Source organism: Elephantulus edwardii, unplaced genomic scaffold (genome assembly GCF_000299155.1).
Source record: "Elephantulus edwardii isolate Elephantulus edwardi_28Jun2011 unplaced genomic scaffold, EleEdw1.0 scaffold00014, whole genome shotgun sequence".
NCBI classification, from domain to species: domain Eukaryota; kingdom Metazoa; phylum Chordata; class Mammalia; order Macroscelidea; family Macroscelididae; genus Elephantulus; species Elephantulus edwardii.
Genome location: NW_006399764.1, coordinates 28,894,485 through 28,909,156, shown reverse-complemented (window position 1 = coordinate 28,909,156; position 14,672 = coordinate 28,894,485). Strand labels below are relative to the sequence as shown.

Genomic DNA, 14,672 nt, shown 5'->3' with positions numbered 1-14,672 from the left:
ATTGGGACTAGGATGGGTCTTAATCGTGCACAATTGGTACCTTATAAAAAAGGACATATTTAGAGATGAGTCACACACACACATAAGAGAGGATATCCTGTGATTAAACAGCAAAGAAAGGAACATGAGAGGTGGCTGGGGGTCACCAGCATCAAGGGCAGAGGTGTGGAGCAGGTCTTCTCTCAAAGGAACCAACACAGCCAAGACCCTGATTTGGAGAGCTAGCCTCCACTACCATGAGAAAACAACTTCCTGGTTTTAAAAGCCATTTACTTTGAAGTAGTCATGTAGCGCTTACGGTCCTGGTGGGCAATGTTCCAACCACATATGTCTGTGGTCTCTAACCCCATTCAGACTATGTTAAAAATTCAAGGCACATACTATGGTTCATAGTAACAAAGGAGATGGTGTCACCTTGTGACTCCATCAACACATTAGTATTATTACTGCATTGTTATGTTAAAGAGAGAGAGGAACCTAAGGGTCAGACTAAGTAGGCTTCAGCTGCCAAGGAGAAGTCATTGGAATAAAGATGCCCTTATGAATGGATAAAAAGGAGATTGTTGGAATCTTACATGATTGAAATAGAAGGTTAGGATGAGAGATATCCGAGTTGACCTGGGGCCAGCTGATAAGTGTCAGACTTCTGTTTGATGTCCCTGTCAAAGAAGGGCTGGCCATCCTCTGAAAACCTGGCATGCACAGTTCTACTCTGGTACACATGGGGCAAAAGGTTTTTAACTGAACAATTGTTGGTTGAACCCATGGAGACGCACTTCAGAGGAAAGACTGGAGGCCTGCTTCCAATGTTTACAACCACCGCAACTCTTAGGGTGAAACTGGATTCCAAAATTCATGGGGTCACCAACCCATTTTTGACAGCGGTTCTATTGGTTTTGATCAAGTGGAGACGCTGCACCATCGAGCATAAAGATCCGGGCATCTCGTGTCCCACACACAAGCAGGGAGCAAGGCCATTTTTATTAGCAATAGTCTCCACCTTCTTCTGATTATCTGCAGATTTCCGGGCTCATAATCACCCTGGATGTCAGAAAGGAAGGAGGGGGTGGGAAGAGGCTAAGAGGCTCTAAATCCGCTAACGCTTGCTCCTTCCTTCGCCACAAGATTAGAGGAGCCAGCAGTTTGCACGGGTCCAGCCGAGTGGGCCTGGGGGCGCCACCAGGGCCGAGGGGCAGCTCAGGGGCGCAGCGACTAGCCCTGGGGGAGCAGGCCAGAGGGCCCCCACCAGCCACAGAGGCACAGCGTGGAGGCAGCCTCCCCCAGCCATGCTGAAGCAGAGCGAGAGGAGGCGCTCTTGGGGCTACAAGCCCTGGAGCACGGATGGTGAGGATGCGCCAAGCACCGGGGGCGGCCACCACCGGCCCAGCATCTGCTCGGTGAGCGCGCGCTCCGGCTCCCAGGCTAGCATCCCGCCGTGGACAGAGGGCAACTACAACTACTACATCGAGGAGGACGAGGATGGCGAGGAGGACGACCAGTGGAAGGAGGACCCCACCGAGGAGGCCAGAAGCGCGCAGGAGGCCGGTCAGGATGACACCCCGGCCCTGTCGTCCACGCTGCACGTGAACGTGGGCGGCCAGAGCTACCACCTGGACTACAGCGAGCTGGCCTGCTACCCCAAGACGCGCCTGGGACGCCTGGCCACCTCGACCAGCCGCAGCCGCCAGCTGGGCCTGTGCGACGACTATGAGGCACGCACGGAGGAGTACTTCTTCGACCGTGACCCCGCGGTCTTCCAGCTGGTCTACAACTTCTACTCGTCGGGCGTGCTGCTGGTGCGCGACGAGCTGTGTCCCCGCGAGTTCCTGGAGGAGCTGGGCTACTGGGGCGTGCGCCTCAAGTACACTCCGCGCTGCTGCCGCATCTGCTTCGAGGAGCGGCGGGATGAGCTGGCGGACCAGCTCAAGATCCAGCGCGAGCTGCGCGCACAGGCGCAGGCTGAAGAGGCCGAGGAGCAGTTCCAGCACATGCGCTTCTATGGCCCACAGCGCCGCCGCCTCTGGAACCTGCTGGAGAAGCCCTTCTCGTCCGTGGCGGCCAAGGCCATCGGCGTGGCCTCCAGCCTCTTCGTGCTGGTCTCCGTGGTGGCGCTGGCGCTCAACACGGTGGAGGAGATGCAGGGCGGGCGCGGGGCGCGCGGAGGCGGGCGGCCGCTGCTGGAGCACGTGGAGCTGCTGTGCATCGCCTTCTTCACGCTCGAGTACCTGCTGCGCTTGGCCTCCACGCCCGACCTGCGGCGCTTTGTGCGCGGCGCGCTCAACCTGGTCGACCTGGTGGCCATCCTGCCGCTCTACCTGCAGCTGCTGCTGGAGGTCATCACGGGGGAGGACGGCCAGGGCTCGGCGCACGAGCACGACCTGGAGACGGTGGGCCGCGTGGGCAAGGTGGGCCAGGTGCTGCGGATCATGCGCCTCATGCGTATCTTCCGCATCCTCAAGCTGGCGCGCCACTCCACGGGGCTGCGCGCCTTCGGCTTCACGCTGCGCCAGTGCTACCAGCAGGTGGGCTGCCTGCTGCTCTTCATTGCCATGGGCATCTTCGCCTTCTCGGCTGCTGTCTACTCCGTGGAGCACGACGTGCCTGGCACCAACTTCACCAGCATCCCCCACTCGTGGTGGTGGGCCGCGGTGAGTCCCACAGTCCCGGCCTCCGCCCCGCTCCCTGGCCGTGCAGAAGCAGGCTCTCCCCGTCCCGGGCAAGGAATCTGCTGCTTTGCAGAGCACCGGCTACTCGCTGCGCCAAGTGGCCACATCCTGCTCGCAAACGTGGCTAGGACAGTGAGCAGTGGAGTCCGGTGGGATGACCGATGAGGGGAGAGGTTGGAAAGGCAGACATCCCGCAGTCCACCATGAACTCTGGCCAGGGCCTGCTGTAGTCGGGCAGTGTCACATTCTTTCTGCCTCGAGTGACCCGTCTTGGTAGATGAGAACTGCCGGGTTGGGTTTTACTTGGTTGTGCCTCTAACCCCAAGGTCTAGGGTGTGAACCGGCCAGCAGCTCCACAGGCCAAAGATGAGCCCGATGGCCTGCTTAAAATAATGCATGGCCTTGAAAATCCTATGGGTCCTATGGGAGCGAATGGATATCAGTGGGGGTTTTGTTTGGGGTATTTAGCTTTTGAAAGCAGCGTGCCAGGTCATTCTCTGTGGAGCCACTGAGTGGGTTTGAACTGCTGACATTTGTGTTAGCAGGGATTGTCTAACAGTTCTTCCAAAACACTTTTTAAATTTAGTCCTAGGAATCTCCTAATCCAGATTTAGTCTTAAATCCAGGGCAGGTGAACTTGAAGGAGGATTCATCAATATAGGAAGTGCTTTTTTCACCACTTACTGACTGGCACTCACATGCTGGATGGTACAGTTAGAGGCACCCTGCTGCTCAGAAGAATGTAGGAAGTTCAAGTTCAGCTGGAGGCACCTCAGAAGAAGCCCAAGGCCTCTTCCTTTCCCAAATCTGCAATTGGAAACCCTCAGTGTACAGTTCTGCTCTGACATAGAGGGGGCATTCCTTCCATTCCATGCCAGCTGCTTTGGGTTCTTAGTTTGTGTGAAGGTTTAGAGTACCTGCTTGTAACCCTAGTTCTGCCAGTAGTTAACCGTGACACCTTGATCCATATTCCCTGGCCCTCAGTTTCCCCTTCTCTAGAAGAGGGAATTGGGTTTGTAGGGGAAGGCCCTCAATGGCTTGACACAGTGACTGCAATAGTGGAGTCAAACAGAAACAAAGCTGATGGCACAGGACGGGGTAGACTTCCGTCTGTTGTGCTTGGGGCTCTCTGGGTTGGAGTGGAAGCAAGACCACCAAGCATCAGGTTAGTGACTCTCTTCTCTGGAACAGGTTCACCAGGCTTTGCAAAATCCCTTCAGGGGCAGGATGACATTAGACTCCTTAGAAAAAAGCCAGCCAAAGGCCACTCCTCTGATCGGGTTCCAAATGGCAAAAGGTCATCCCCATAGTAGATAAACCGTGTGTACAGATGCAGCTGCCCAGGCTGGCACGTTTTCCGCAGATGATGTTTACTTTGCATGTGTTGGAGACCAGACCTACTCCGCGTGGTTTCAAAGCTGTGACCTTTCTGGAGGTTTCAGCAGGGGCGTGTCCTCCAAGGTGCTTCAGGGTGGGGTCCGACCTCCAGCCACAAGGCTAGTGGTTTCTGTCAATGCCATTCCTCTCCTGGCAAACCCACAGGCGCTGACCGGAACTGCCCCTCAGCAGCCAGCACATAGAGCGTGCTCCGGACGTGGCAGACATCTAGAGTTGACTTTCCATTCCTCCTGATACTTTTAAAGGGACAGTGGGCTTCTTACTACTGCACTAATCAATACTAACATCATATAGAAATTATGTTAGTTACAGAACAGAGGTCAGATCTTTGGTGCAAAACTTACTCTCAGTTGTATTCGACTTGATGACACTAAACCACTGCTAAATTAAACTAGTGCTGTTTATATCTGGAGGAACAGTCTTCCCCTTTGTACATCACTCTTTGTCAATGTGCAGTATGAAGTAACCTGGGTTGCTGTGATGCTGACCCTTGTACTACGGTTGGGGTAGAATGGTTTCCCAGTGTGGACAGTGTTTGGTGGAGCTCCCAGTTGTAAAACAGGTTTGTAAGCAGGAGTGGCATCCACTTCCTAAACCACATGCCTCTGGAAACTCTGTGAACTTGGAATTGACAATCATTATGGAAAGGCATTAGGTCTTTTGTCCATGGCATCGCTATGAGTCGCGCTTGACTCAATGGCAATCAACAACAATCCATACACCACTTTACTTTTATTGAACTAAAGATTTGGATACAAATCCCCTTAAAAATAGTGGAATTTTTTAAAAAAAAGACAATTTTTTAATGTGGATGTTGAGTGAACCTACTTAATTTCTTGGTCTGTTCTTTGTCTCTATCAAAGTTCAAAACTTCTGCCATTTTCTCCGTCCTAGTCTTCAGCCAAGCCATCCTGAATGACACCTCAGGAAGTTTCTCATTTGTGTGCGCTTTCCCTTTGCATGTCTGAAGTTATTTAACTCAGGATCAGAATCTCTTGTAAACTTCCCAGTAGACACTGGTTGATCATTCAGTTTGAGCATTAATCAGTCGGTCACTGCCGTGGAATTGGAACCCACGCGAAGCCAACTCTCCAGCAGGTTTTCTGAGGCTGTAAACCACACCGGAGGGGCTTGTTCAGCAGCAGCTCGTGGATTCGAACTGCCAGAGGTGCCACCTTTACGTTAGCAGCGCATCTCCCTACAGACAGTGCCACCAGCATCCCTGTGTGTCCTTCACAGAACAATGGAAGATAAGAGAGAGCTTGATAGAGAGAGATTGCTGTAGCTGTCGATTCTGATTTGTGGTTAAGGATGCTGAGGACCCACCAGTGGGTTTTCAGAGGCAGTAAATTGCATGGGAGGAGATTGCCCATCTTTCTCCTTAGACGCAGCCGGTAGATTAGAACTGCGTACCTTTGGGTTAACAGCACAGCTCCTTATACTCTAAGCCTGTAGAGCTCCCAGATATGGATATATTAATTACTACTTGGGACAATATTAATTCTTTAGAGGGGGGGGTGTCCATTGTCTCCCAGACACTCTTTTCGCAGATTGTACATTTCCACCTTACCATGTACATACAGCTCTGGCCTTTGTTTTATTCTCTGAGAATTACCTAAACTAGTAAAGATCATAAATTAGCTAAAGGACTGGTAACCTATCTCTAGTTCTAAACCAATGTAAAAACTTGTAAGTATGTACAACATGACCATTTCCACCCTGAATATTCAGTTGTTGTTGCCGGGTGACATCAAACCGGCTCTGACTCCTGACCTCCTGACCCCGCGCTGACCTCACAGTCCCTGCCATGCAGAAGCCATTGTCACAGGTACTGTGTCCGCCTGTCTCGTGGAGGGTCTTCCTAGCTTCTGCTGACTCTGTATGTTTCCAAGTACAATGATGTCACAGCGATTGCAACAAAGGGCTTGAACAGAGTGGAGGCTGTGAGGATGGAAGAGGACCTTGTCCTGCGCTCCTTGAGGTCACTAGGTGTTGAAGGCAGCTCACTGGCATCTAACAACAACCACAGGCCCAATCGTCTCTCCAATGATGGGTGTTTTACATGAAAGATCACAGCCTCCAGAACCCTGAGGGACCTTGCAGAGCGAGCTCTCCTCTGAGCAGGGGTGGATTTCAGGCTGATGACCGGAACTCAAAGAGTCCATCTGGATGTCTTGAACACCCTGGCTGGCTTGGACATGCAGAGAACCAGAAGCTTGCCACTCTGTTGAAAATGTACGTTTTCTCAGCCTTGGGGTCCCTAAAGCCAACACGTGACATCCTCTCTGTGGTTCTCCCAGCAGTCAGATGCCCAGCGATACAAAGAGGACACACATCCCATTTTCCTCCAAAACTTTAGAGAGACAGCAGTGAATTACTCATTTGACAGGAACATCTGTTTGCACATCATGAACTCCACCATCCATCACCATCCACCTACTCTCTCCCATCCCATGGTAACCCTGCTGGGTACTGGAGACCGACTCCAGGGGTTCCAGCGCCGTCATCCTCTGGAAGCAGACCGCCGCCTCCTGCTCCCATGAGGTCGTCTGCGGGCTTAAACTGCCAACCATCTGGTGAGCTACCCATTGCTTAATTCCTTGGCCGCAAGGGCTCCTTAATAATGAATTGGGGGGGGGAATGAATTAGGCACAGATGAAATCTGAAGGACAACCACCTGGCCAACTGACTGGAAGAGATCTGTATTTGTTCCCATTCCCCAAAAAGGTCACCTAACAGTGTGGAAATTATCAAGCGATATCACTAATATCACACACAAGCAAGATCCTACTCAAGATTGTAAAAAAAATGACTGGGGACAGCATATCAGCAGAGAAGTTCCAGATGCTGGGTTTGGAAGAAGCCATGGCACTGGGGACATCATAGCCAACGTTAGATGGATCTTGGCTGAAAGCAGAGTGTACAAGGAATGTGTGTCGGTGTTTCATTGACTGTGCAAAGGCATTTGAGTGTGGGGATCACAACAAATTGTGCCTAATCTTGAGAAAAATGAGGATCCCAGAACACTTGATTGTGCTTATATGGAGGCTGTACTTGGACTAGGAAGCGGTCATCAGAACAGAGCAGGGAAACACTGCATGGTTCAGGATCAAAGTGTGTGTCAGGGATGCGTCCTAGCTCCATACCTTTTCAATCTGTTTGCAGAACAGATGATCCTGGAGGCTGGGCTTTATAAGGAGAAATGTGGATCAGGATTAGAGGAAGACTCATGAACAACCTGCCTTATGCAGATGACACAACCTTGCTTGCTGAAACTGAAAAAGACATGAGGCATTTGGTGCAGAAGGTCACGGACTGTAGTCTTCAATATGGATTGAAGAAAACAAAGATTCTCACCACTGGGCCACTTAGCAGCTTCCTGATGGACAGACAAGAGGTTGAGATTGTTGGTAACTTCAGCTTGTTCATTGTGTTCATGTGAAACCTGGACCTGGAAGCAGTCCTCAGAACAGAGCAGGGAAACACTGCATGGCTCAACATCAGGAAAGGATTGCGTCAGGGATGCATCCTATATCCATACATTTTCAATATATATGCAGAATGCACCGTCTGAGAAGCAGGGCTTTATGAGGAGGAATGTGGCATCAGGATTGGAGGAAGACTTATCAACAACCTACGTTAATGCAGATGACGCTTGCTGAAACTGAGGAGGACCCGAAGAGCTTACTGTCAAGGACTGTAGTCTTCAATACAGATTGACGTTCAACATCAAGAAGACAGATTCTCACCACTGGGCCGTTTGGCAGCACCATGATAGATGGTGAAGAGATTAAGGCTGTTAATAGTTACAGTTTGCTCGGGTCCACAATCAACACTCTTATCAACAGCAGTCAGGAAATCAAAAGATGAATTGCATTCGGAAAATGTGCTGTCATGCACCTCTCCAGAGTACTGAAAAGCAGCTATGTCTAGAGACTAAGGTACACCTAATCCCAACCATGGTCTTCACAGTAACTTGCTGGACATCATAGAGCTGGACAATGACTAAAGATGACAGAAGAAGAATCAATGCCTTTGAGTTGTGGTGCTGGAGAAGAGTCTTGAGCACACGATGGGATGGACAGCAAAGAAAACAAATCTCTGTCTTGGAGAGGGTGAAACCAAGTCTCTGTTTGGAGGCTATGATTTTGAAGCTCCGTCTCACATACTTTGGACACGTGGTCAAGAGAGACTGGTCCTTGGAGAAGGAAGGACATCATGCTAGGAAGAGTGGCAGGACAGTGCAGGAAAGACAGACCCTGGATAAGATGAACTGGTACAGTAGCTGGGGCAATGGGGTTGGTGTGTTGGAATTAACGAGGCTGGCTCAGGACAGAGCAGGGTTCAGAGCTGCTAAACAGAGGTTCTTTATGGGTCACAGGCGACTCAACAGCACATAACAACAACAGTGGGAATGATCATACAAAACACAATGTGAATGTGTGAAATGCACTGTACACAAATGTAACACAGTGTATACAAATTTGTATGCAAACCAATATAAAATAAAAATAAATTTTAAAAAGAAAATATTAATTTCAACATAAAACACATATCACATGCACCTGGTGGAGCTATAGCCCCTGGCGACCAGCAGGCAGTGCCGTCAGAGGTCGGAGGCCAACGCCACGCCACGGGGGAATTCCAGGCGTGCTTTGATCCATGGAAGCAGGGTTCACGTGAGGTCATGAGTGACCATGGCAAAGAAAACAAGCATGCTTGTCTGCATGGGAGACACTTCAGGCTCGGTAAGGGGGAGTGTAGAGCCCTAGATGGAAAGGCTGGCGGGTCAAGTCCACCCAGGGCCCTCTCAGAAGCACGACCTCGGAAAATAGCAGCCAGTGAAAACCCCACGGAGCAGCTAGCCCTTTCCACAGCCCCCTAAGCTGAAGAACAATGTCACCAGTCACACTCTGTATGACAGGCAGGCTGTCAGTTCTCCCAGCAGCCCTCTAGGCCAACCCAAACTCATTCCCTTCAAATCAGACCCAACTCAGTGACTCAGCAGGCCAGAACTGCCCTATTGTGCTTCCAAGACTGTCCTCTTTACAAACCCAGGGAACAGCAGTCAAGAACTCAGAGGGTGTAATGACTTGAACAAATCTTCAGCAAAGGTGCTCTTTAAAGCATTAAGGAGCAAGGATGTCACTTCAAGGACTAAGGTGCTCCTGCCCTATGCCATGGCATTTCCAGTCACCTCATATGCATGCGTTGTTGTTGTTTGCCATTGAGTCTCATAACTGAACCTCCAGCAGGTTTTCAGAAGCAGTAGATCACACAGAAGGGGAGTGCCCAGCCTCCTGCCATGAGCTGGTGGATTCTAACTGCATACTGTTGGGATTGCAGCATATTTTCTTACCATTAGGCCACTGGAGCTCTGGTGGCCTAGGGGTAAGGAATGGCACTGCTAACCCCAAAGTATGTGGTTTGGATCCACCAGCTGCTCTGTGGGAGAGAGATCTTGGCAAAGAATATTGAATCTAATACTGGCGGCCAGAAGGAGCAGACTTACCCTGGAAGAATTAGAGCCAGGATGCTCCTTATGAAGAAAGGTTGTAAGACTTTGTGCCACGTACGTTGAATGTGTTAGCAAAAGGAAGCAGTTCCCAGGGAAGGACACTGTGTGATGAGGAAGACTTTCCGTGAGATGGACAGGCCACAGCTGCAGCAGTGGGCTTGCACAGGGGCCATGAGGACAGGGTGGAGGCCATGAGGACAGAGAGGAGGCCGTGAGGACGGAGCAGAGGCCATGAGGACGGAGAGGAGGCCGTGAGGACGGAGCAGAGGCCATGAGGACGGAGAGGAGGCCGTGAGGACGGAGTGGAGGCCGTGAGGACGCAGAGGAGGCCGTGAGGACGGAGAGGAGGCCGTGAGGACGGAGAGGAGGCCGTGAGGACGGAGCGGAGGCTGTGAGGACGCAGAGGAGGCCGTGAGGACGGAGAGGAGGCTGGAAGGACGGAGAGGAGGCCGCGAGGATGGCACAGGACCGGGCAGTGCTTGGTTCTGTTGTACGTAGGATCACTAGGGTTGGAGCCGACTCAGTGGCTCCTGACACCACCGGTGAAAATGACAGTCGTCTTTATGGAACCTGATTACCATCCTTCTTTCTCCCACAGAGCAGCTGGTAGATTCCAACCACTAACCTTTCGGTTAACCACCTAGCACTTAACTCCCCCACTGGGCTCCTTTGTAACAACCCTATGAAGCAGGTACAATGATTTTCCTCATCTTTCAAAAACAGAAACTGAAGAGTAGAGAGTTTAGGAGACGTCCCTAAGTCACACAGTTGGGAAATGGATTCTAACCAATCACCTCCTCTGCGTTTGAGAGCTGGAATAAAAAGATGACAGAGGATCAATGCCTTTGAGTTGTGGTGTTGGAGGAGGGGGCCGGATGTCCCATGGACGCCAGAAGGACAGACAGATACTTTTGTCTTTGAAAAAGCGCAGCCAGAGTGATCCTCAGAGACAGGATGGTGACATTCCGTCTCACATACTTCGGGCACGTTGTTAGGTGAGGCTGTTGTGGCAAGAAGCTGCACTGCAATCCTGAAGGCATGTGGTTCGAATCCACCAGCTTCTCCACAGGAAAAGGAGAAGCAGTCCCCTCCTGTGAGGTTAGTTGCCTTAGGAAACCTGCCAAGGGTCAGCTGTGGGTTGGTTCTGACTCGACGGTACACAACAGCAAATTGCTTGGGAAAGGACATCGTGCTTGGAAAGTCAGCAGAGAGGAAGACCATCAACAAGCTGGACTGGTGCGGTGGCGCGATGACGCGGTCAGAGAGGATATGGCTGGCCCAGGACGGAGAGGACAGGGCTTTGTCTGTCCTTCATGCGGTAACAGCAGCAGGTGGGGCAGCAGGCTGCTTCCTCAGTGTGATGTGCATGACCCGCCTCACCTGTGCTTGCTTGCTTTTTTTTTAATAGTAGTTTTGTGTAGGTTGTTTTTTTAAAAAAATTATTATTTTGTGTGTGTGTGTGTGTTTGTGTACCATCAAATCGGATCTGACTGGTACAGGAGGAGATTGCCCCTCCTCCTCCAGCAGAGCATCTGGTGGATTTGAACCGCGTACCTCTGGGATTGCATTCTTCTATAGTGGGAAGAGGCAGCCCAGCCTAGGCTGACCCGACACTAAAGGTGGAGCTGAGAGAGACAGGATATCACCGCCCCAACAGGTAGGTGAGCTGTGCTTCTTACAGCCCCTCCAGATATGCCCCCCACCCCCGCTCACTCCACCATCTAATGCTAACGACACACGCTGATTCAAGTTCAGACGGAGCCCAACAGCATCGGAACAAACGTATTTGCATTTCTAAGCTAAAGGCCACCTGGGTTCCCACGAAGGCGGCCACTTACACTTGACTGCCTTCTGCTGAAAAATTGCGTGACAATACATATACAAACCACTGAAGTAAGCAGCGTGCCCTGCAATTGTTTCTCCTGAAAGTGCAGTTTTAGTTTCTACTAAAAATGATGTCATTGAGTGCCTGTGACTCAGAGTGACCCCAAGTGTGTCAGAGGAGAGCTCATCTTCAGTGCTGATTTTCAGCAATAAATCACCAAGCCACCAAGGCACCTCTGGGTGGAATTAAATGTTTGCCAATTTCTAAACGAAGCTAGCATACGTGTGTGTTTCATATAAGGTTGTTGCTGAATAAATGCTGAGTATTTCTGTCTAAGCTTTTATGAGATTTTTTTTCAGTTAAAAAGTACCAGGAAAACCCGTGCCCTCATGCCTGGGATTGAACTCTAAACATCTTAAAAACTCCTGAGCTTGTCACAACGACGTCCTCCACTCACAGCTGTGCCTCCTGCTCTGAGATGCAGCCACTCTTCACCAGCTGATTCGAATAGCTCTCTGACCTTTCTTCACACGCACTTGGGGGGACTCAGGCGTGTGACCTCTGAGCACATTAACCACCTAACTGAACCACCTCCTGAAAGCAACAGCCCGGCCTAAAGGTGTCTATTAACTTAGCCAGTTGTCTGGGGACCAAGGGAATTTTAGTGCATGAGGCTTGGAAACACATCCCTGGGGCTTCCCTGCGCCCCCAGTGGCCACCCTGACTGTTAACTAGTCCCCAGGGCCTCTGCATTTTCAAACAGAAGCTTGTTAACCCAGATAAATCACTAATTAGTGGGATTTAAAGCATTGTGACAGAAGGGATAGGAGCAGTTTCATGCAGGGTGAGCGTGTTTTAGGAGGGTGATGTCATCCGAAAGCCCCCCCCCCCCACACACACACACTAAATACTACAAGCGTGCTTCTCAAGATGTTTGCATTTAAAACTCTCACAGAAAAGGTCTCATTCCAAGAAGTATTAGAAAGATGATACGGCATTTTAAAGATGATAGAAGGATGATGGAGTTTGTCCAATACCCTCAGATTACCTGACATGTTAAAGCCTTGATAAACTATGTTCAAACCAAAGCTTCCACCTGGTCCTTATTTTTATTTTATGTTTTTTTAATGTGGTTTTGTTTTGGTTTGGTTTTACTGGTTTGCTTACAAGTCCATATACATTGTGTTTCACACTATTTTTCATTCACATTGTTTTTCTTACAATCATTCTCATACATTATGTTTTGTAAAATTAACACCATTGGACGTTGTCCATCATGACTCTTTTTGCCCTAACACAGTCTCATAAGGACAAGTACTGCATAAAACCATTATTGTAAAAATAGAAGGATAACTAGCAAACCTTGTATGGGAACTCAGGGCGGGGAATGGTGGGAGCGGAGGGGTGAGCATAGGTAGGGGTACCTGGTTCTTCTTGTTCAATCCTCCACTGAGAGTTTTCAGTTCTACCTTAGTTAGAGCTCTGGTGGCCTAGTCGTAAGAAGCTGTGCAACCAATTCAAAGGCATATATTTTGAATCCACCAGCTGCTCCATGGAAAAAGATGGGCCGTCTCCTGTGTGATTTATGCCTCCGAAAACCCACTGGATGGTCAGCTATGGGTCAGTTCTGACTCTCCAGGACACAACCACCACCACCTGCATTCTAGCCTGTGCTCTTCACAATAATCCTTTCAAGAAGGTCTCCTTTCCCCACTGTGTGTTAAGTGCCCTCGAGGGGAGTATGATTTACAGCAACCCTTGCAACAACAGATCTGAGCCCTGTCGTACCCTGTGCTGTCCTCACCACCTCTCATCTGACACACCGAGCCACTGCTGCAGTCACTGTGTCAATCCACCTGACTAAGGGTCTTCCTCTCTTACGCCAGCCATCCACCATTCCAAGCAGGATACCCCTTTTCAAGAAACAGCCTTTCCCAGCAACGTGCCGTAATCGAGGAGTTCTCTGGCTGCATTCTCCTCCCAAAAATATCTCTTTGTTCTTTTGCTAATTTGTGGGATATTCAGTGTTCTTCTCCAGCATCATAGCTTAAAGGCTATTTAATTATATTTCTAGTCTTCCATCATCCTTTTTCATTGTCAGTCTTTCAGTGGCATAGCTATTGAAAAGACCATAGCCTGAATCAGGCACACCTAAGTCTTCAAACTGACATCCTTGCTCCCTAGTCATTTGTAGAGGTCCCTGATGGCCATCTTGCCCAGTGCACTGCATCTCCTAATTTCCCATCTGCTAGTACCAAGGGTGTTGGTTGTGGATCCAAGTAGGATGAAATCATTGACAATTTCAGTCTTTTCTCCATCTATCAGGATGTTGCTTTTCGGGCCTCTGTTGCTTGTAACATTAAGAAACTCAGGTGGTCTAATGGATATGGAGTTGTGCGAAAGGCAGGTGGTTCGAATCTGCAAGCTGTTCTGTAGGAGAAAGGTAGGCAGTGTTCTACCATGTGATTTACAGCCTCTGACAAACCCCTAGAGGGTCTGCTGTGAGTGGGTTCCCACTCCGCAGCAATGCGCTGAGCTGAGTTTGCAGGTAAGATTGGAGCCCTGGTGTCTATCCAGATCAAAGTATGTGTTCTTTCTGTAACAGCTTCCAGAGGAAAACGTTCTGGCACCTTCTATATGGGGTCGACGGAGAGACAGCCCACGAGTGTCGGGTTGGGGAACGACACAGACGGCACTGCCCATCTGCTGCTCCCCCACCTCCCTCTCTAACCACCCCTCCCTGCCTGCTTCCCACACAGGTGAGCATCTCCACCGTGGGCTACGGAGACATGTACCCTGAGACCCACCTGGGCAGGCTGTTTGCCTTCCTCTGCATCGCCTTCGGCATCATCCTCAACGGGATGCCCATCTCCATCCTCTACAACAAGTTCTCCGACTACTACAGCAAGCTCAAGGCCTACGAGTACACGGCCATCCGCCGGGAGCGCGGCAACGTGGACTTCCTGCCCAGGGCCAGGAAGAAGATGGCCAAGTGCTTGGCTAGAAGCACACCCCAGGCCACCCCCAGGTGAGAGCGCGGGTGTCCGGGCAGGCAGCTGGTGGCTGCCGTGGACTTCACAGCGGCATGGCTTTGTCTAAGTTCATTACCAGGTTTGTCAGTGAAAGGACACCTGGAGGAGAGGTTCACAAAGGACATTCTGCTGCTGGAGACGCTGTTTATTATTGCTACTATTATTGTTTGAGTAAAAAGTTACTGAGCAGGGGAGCTCTGGTGGCCTAGTGGAAAGAAGCTGTACTGCAATCC

At 50.4% G+C, this 14,672-nt stretch overlaps 1 protein-coding gene across 1 annotated transcript; it reads left to right on the top strand.

The window, feature by feature from the left end:
- Positions 1–1,286: 1,286 nt before the first annotated feature.
- On the top strand, positions 1,287–14,439 carry KCNV2 (potassium channel, subfamily V, member 2). The gene is made up of 2 exons (XM_006881318.1): positions 1,287–2,648; positions 14,167–14,439. The coding sequence occupies exons 1-2, from the start codon at positions 1,287–1,289 to the stop codon at positions 14,437–14,439; spliced, it is 1,635 nt and encodes a 544-aa protein (XP_006881380.1).
- The last annotated feature ends 233 nt before the right edge of the window (positions 14,440–14,672 follow it).